Source organism: Chiloscyllium plagiosum, chromosome 23, assembly GCF_004010195.1.
Source record: "Chiloscyllium plagiosum isolate BGI_BamShark_2017 chromosome 23, ASM401019v2, whole genome shotgun sequence".
NCBI lineage: Eukaryota > Metazoa > Chordata > Chondrichthyes > Orectolobiformes > Hemiscylliidae > Chiloscyllium > Chiloscyllium plagiosum.
This window is the reverse complement of record NC_057732.1, coordinates 324,334-329,730: the sequence shown is the minus strand read 5'-3', so window position 1 is coordinate 329,730 and position 5,397 is coordinate 324,334. Positions and strand designations below refer to the sequence as shown.

The 5,397-nt window shown below is 42.9% G+C and overlaps 1 protein-coding gene across 2 annotated transcripts in view; it reads left to right on the top strand.

The window, feature by feature from the left end:
- The window catches only part of appl2 (adaptor protein, phosphotyrosine interaction, PH domain and leucine zipper containing 2), a 151,704-nt gene that overhangs the window by 124,930 nt on the left and 21,377 nt on the right, over positions 1-5,397 (top strand). For both annotated transcript variants that reach the window (XM_043713268.1, XM_043713267.1), the window contains one exon: positions 3,279-3,453. In XM_043713268.1, the coding sequence (XP_043569203.1) occupies positions 3,279-3,453 (175 nt within the window). The remainder of the gene's footprint in view (positions 1-3,278; positions 3,454-5,397) is intronic.

Genomic DNA, 5,397 nt, shown 5'->3' with positions numbered 1-5,397 from the left:
CGAAGGAATTGGGAATATGGGATGGCGTTTTTACAGGGGGCAGGGTTGGAGGAGGTGTAGTCTAGGTAGCTGTGGGAATCGGTCGGTTTATAGTAAATGTCTGTGTTGATTCGGTCGCCCGAGATAGAAATGGAAAGGTCTAGGAAGGGGAGGGAGGAGTCTGAGACGATCCAGGTGATGAGCCAAAATTAGCAGATTGGATGTAATATTGGTAAGTGTGAGGTTATTCATTTTGGTTGGAAGAATAAAAACGCAATTTATTATCTAAGTGGAGAGAAATCTCAAAATGTTTTGATGCAGAGGGATCTGGGTGTCCTTGAAGATGAATCACAAAACGCTCGTATGTAGGTAATGAGAGCAAATGGAATTTAAGCATTTATTGCTGAAGGAATGGAGGATAAACGTAGGGATGGGTCGTTGTTACTACACCAGGCATTTGGTGACATTGCAACTGGAGTACTGTGTATAGTTTCCATCCCCTTACTTAAGGAACGATGTAATTGCATTGGTGGCAGTTCAGAGAAGGTTCACTAGATTGATTCCAGAGATTAAAGGTTTGTCTTGTGAGGAGAGATTGCCAGTGTAGCTGTGGAAGATGGACATACCCAGCAAAGAGGCAGGCATATCTGGGGCCCATGGCTGCCCCTTTGGTCTGGAGGAGTTGGGAGGATTGGAAGGAGAAATTGTTGAGGGTGAGGACCAGTTCAGCCAGTCGAATGAGACTGTCAGTAGAATGGGTACTGGTTGAGTCGGCGTGAGAAGAAGAAATGGGGGGCTTGGAGGCCTTCGTGGGTAGATGTTTACAGGGACTGGATGTCCCTGGTTAAGATAATGCATTGGGCTGGGGAAATGAAAGTCATGGAGGGGGTAGAGGATGTGGATGGTGTCCCAAATGTAGGTGGGGAGTTTCTGGACTAAGGGGGACAGGACGGTGTCAAAATGCACAGATAAGTTAGGTGGGGCGGGAGCAGGCTAAGACAGTGGGTCTACCAGAGCAGTCAGGTCTGAAGTTTGGGCAGGAGGTAGACATAGGAAGTAGGTGCGGGGTTCCCAGACCATGAGTTTGGAGGTTGTGGCTGGGGGATCTCCAGTGGTGATGAGGCTATAGATGGTCTGGGAGATGATGGTTTGGTGATGGGAGGTGAAGTTGTGGTTGAGGAGGTGTCTGTGAGTTAGGAAATCAAACCAACATTTTAACAAATTGGTTCAGAAAGCAACCACTTACTATCAAATTGGCAGTATTATCTAACAATGTACAGTTAATCAGATTTGGAGTCAGTATTTCCAATTAGAAGATGTCACCCAGAAAGGATTTTGTAAGCACAAGTCAACCAGCTTGTTCTCAGTGGATGCTGAATAGCCTCTTTTCACACTGTAGGAATTCTATGATTCTGTGAATTCCTCAGGGAGTGAAGTAGGCAGTGTTCGGTCATTAAACTGGTACTTGGTCTTTTTACTTCCTTCCTGCACAAGAAATTCATAGTCAAAACCTTGTCTCAAAACATCTGTCATTCTGTTTTAATGTTTAAAGATCAGAGAAGTGGCAAGTTGTTGGAGGGAATCCTGAGGGACAGGATGTGCATGTATTTAGAAAGGCAAGGACTGATTCGGGATAGTCAACATTGCTTTGTGCGTGGGAAATCATGTCTCACAAACTTGATTGAGTTTTTTGAAGAAGTAACAAAGAAGATTAATGAGGGCAGAGCAATAGATGTGATCTATATGGACTTCAGAAAGGCATTCGACAAGGTTCCCCATGGGAGTCTGGCTAGCAAGGTTAGATTTCATGAAATACAGGGCAAACTAGCCATTTGGATACAGAACTGGCTCAAAGATAGAAAACAGAGGGTGGTGGTGAAGGATTGTTTTTCAGACTGGAGGCCTGTTGCTAGTGGAGTGCCACAAGGATCGGTGCTGGGTCCTCTACATTTTGTCATTTACATAAATAATTTGAATGCGAGCATAAGAGGTACAGTTATTAAGTTTGCAGATGACACCAAAATTGGAGGTTTAGTGGACAGCGAAGAAGATTACCTCAGGATCTTGACCAGGTGGACCAATGGGCTGAGAAGTGGCATGATTAGATTACTTACAGTGTGGAAACAGGCCCTTCGGCCCAACAAGTCCATACCGACCCTCCAAAGAGCAACCCACCCACAACCATTCCACTACATTTACCTCTTCACCTAACACTACGGGCAATTTAGCATGGCCAGTTCACCTAACCTGCCTGCACATTTTTAGACTTTGGGAGGAAACCAGAGCACCTGGAGGAAACCCATGCAGACACGGGGAGAATGTGCAAACTCCACACAGTACAAAATTATGAGGGGCATGGATTGGATAAATAGGCAAAGTCTTTTCCCTGGAGTCGGGGAGTCCAGAACTAGAGGGCATAGGTTTAGAGTGAGAGGGGAAAGATATAAAAGAGACCTAATGGGCAACTTTTTCACACAGAGGGTGGTACGTGTATGGAATGAGCTGCCAGAGGATGTGGTGGAGGCTGGTGCAATTGCAACATTTAAGAGGCATTTGGATGGGTATATGAATAGGAAAGGTTTGGAGGGATATGGGCCGGGTGCTGGCAGGTGGGACTAGCTTGGGTTGGGATATCTGGTCGGCATGGATGGGTTGGACCGAAGGGTCTGTTTCCATGCTGTGCATGTCTATGACTCTAAGTGGATGCAGGTTTACTTGCAAAAATCGTGATATTCAATTCGAATCATGAGAGATTTCTGGCTTTTACTACAGTATGATATGGTATCAGGTATTCCTGGGAATAAGACATCTTAGCCTAATTAGTAACTTGTACTGACTTATCTGAAAGAGTTTCTAAGTCTGATCTCAAACCTGTAACTAATATTTGGAAACATAGCACCAGTGGTAAGGGAAGAGGTACTTAACTGGTAGGGAGCAGTTTAGAATAAGCTGGGAAATCTGCTGGAATCGGAGAGCCTGAGGGGGACAGTTAGCCGGCAACTCTGCTACTATACTGACAGTGAGGGCAGTAACACTGTTCTGAGGTCTGATAGACTTCACTTGAATTGTAGAACAGATTATTGAAGGAAATAACTCGGGGGAACCTAATCTCAAATTGGTTGCGAATTCTTGCTCATGTTTTAAGGTGTATTTTTTCTTTTCTGTGTTATAATCATAATTTTGAAGTCGTGGATTTAGATTTCTTTTATATGCAAAAATGTACAGATGCTGTGGAATTAGATTGTTACTAAGTTTTATAGCAGCAACATTCTAACCAATGAACCATAACTTTATTATAGATTTGCTTCTGCACCAAGAGTTTACAGTGAGGTTTTTAGGCTCCATAGAAGCAAGAACTGACCAGAATAATGAGTTAATCTATGAGACAATGAGGCAGGTGTTGGCTGCTCGAGCAATCCATAATGTCTTCCGTATGACAGAATTTCAGATGATAGTCAGCTCCAGGGAACTGAGGTAAGTAGGAGCCCTAACTACTGTTGTTCTGACTTTTTTTCATTACAATCTACACCTTCACCTCCTCAGTCCAGGAATTTTCAGTTTCCTTCCAACAGATCCTTCTTTTTAAGGATAAATGGTATACGGAAGGGTATAAGCTGACAAACGATCTCCTCATTTTTGGAGTATTTGTTGAGACTTCAAAAATTAACTTTCATGCTAACATCCGTGATAGTTTCAATGAAATATTCCATGCTTTCACTTTCAGTATTTGGTCTTTTAATATTTACTGTACACATTTCTCATTGTATGAATCCTGAAAGAAATGAAAAAATGGAAATTGGGTTACTGAGGTTAAGAAGTGATTCGTTCAAGAATTTGTAACACTGATCTTTCCTTTAGTGTTTAGAAACTTCCTGGAAAGTACCCTAGAATTAAATTAATTTTCTGAATAATGAGGCATGTACAGTTTTGTAGGAAACCTATGGCTAGTTGTAATGAGTTGATCACTATTTCTGAGGAATGCTGAGAAAGTTCCGCATGTAGACCAAAACCTGGGGCGAAGGCAAAAAAAGGGAGAGGCAGGCAGCATTTCTCCCATTATAGTGTAAGTTGCCAGTGTAACAATTTAACAGAGGAAAATCCCTCTAGATTCAGATTCTGCTCCATCACTTCAGGCATGCCTCCCTCAATTGATGAAATTTTAGGGCAGTGTTTAGAAACATTTGGAAGGTAAAATAAATACTGAGTGCAGAGGAGGGCCATCTTAGGCAAGGAAAGCATGGAGAAGATCTTGGTCCCAGTGTCACTAGAGAGCTGATGTTTATTTCAGTGAGCATGGTTATTTGCTCATGGCAGTGGAATGGTTGTAGGGGCACAACTGTGACATTTACCTCTGAGAGCTGTTAAGAGGGGAGTTAATGTATTTACAAGTCAGCAAGATGTGTGACTTGGAAGTGATGTCTCCTATATCTGCTGCCCTTGTCCTTCTAGGTGATAGAGGTTGCAGGCTTGGAAGGTGCTATTGAAACAATCTCGGCAAGTTGCTGCGGTGCAGTAGATGGTACATGTTGCTGTCGCTGTTTGGGAGGGACTCAATGTTAAAGGTCGTGAATGGGGTCTCCATTAAGCAAGGAGACAGAAAACAAGACAATGCAGGCCAGTTATCTTGCCAGCTAGCATACGGAAAATGCTGTAATCTTTTATTAAGGATGATATCGTCACCATGGTTTTGTGAAAGAAACTTCATGTTGAACTAATGTATTGGAATATTTTTAGGAATTCACAAGCAATGTGGATAAAGGGGAACCTATGGATGCACTATACTTAGATTTCCAGAAAGCATTTGGCAAAATGCTCCATCAAAGTTCCTGACAAAATAAGAGCTTGTGATGTTTAACATATTGGAATCAGTAGAAGATTGTTTATCTCAAAGGGAGCAAAGATTTGACATAAATGGTCATTTTTGGATTAGTAAGATAAGAAAAATAGGCTTTCACAGGGAACAATTTTGGGGCCCCAGCAATTTGCAATTTATAGAACATAGAACAATACAGCACAGAACAGGCCCTTCGGCCCACGATGTTGTGCCGAACATTAGAACATAGACAATACAGCACAGAACAGGCCCTTCGGCCCACGATGTTGTGCCGAACATTTGTCCTAGCTTAAGCACCCATCCATGTACCTATTCAATTGCTGCTTAAAGGTCACCAATGATTCTGACTCTGCCACTCCCACAGACAGCGCATTCCATGCCCCCACCACTCTCTGGGTAAAGAACCTACTCCTGACATCCCCCCTATACCTTCCATCCTTCACTTTAAATTTATGTCCCCTTGTAACGCTCTGTTGTACCCGGGGAAAAAGTCTCTGACTGTCTACTCTATATATTCCCCTGATCATCTTATAAACCTCTATCAAGTCACCCCTCATCCTTCGCCGTTCCAACGAGAAAAGGCC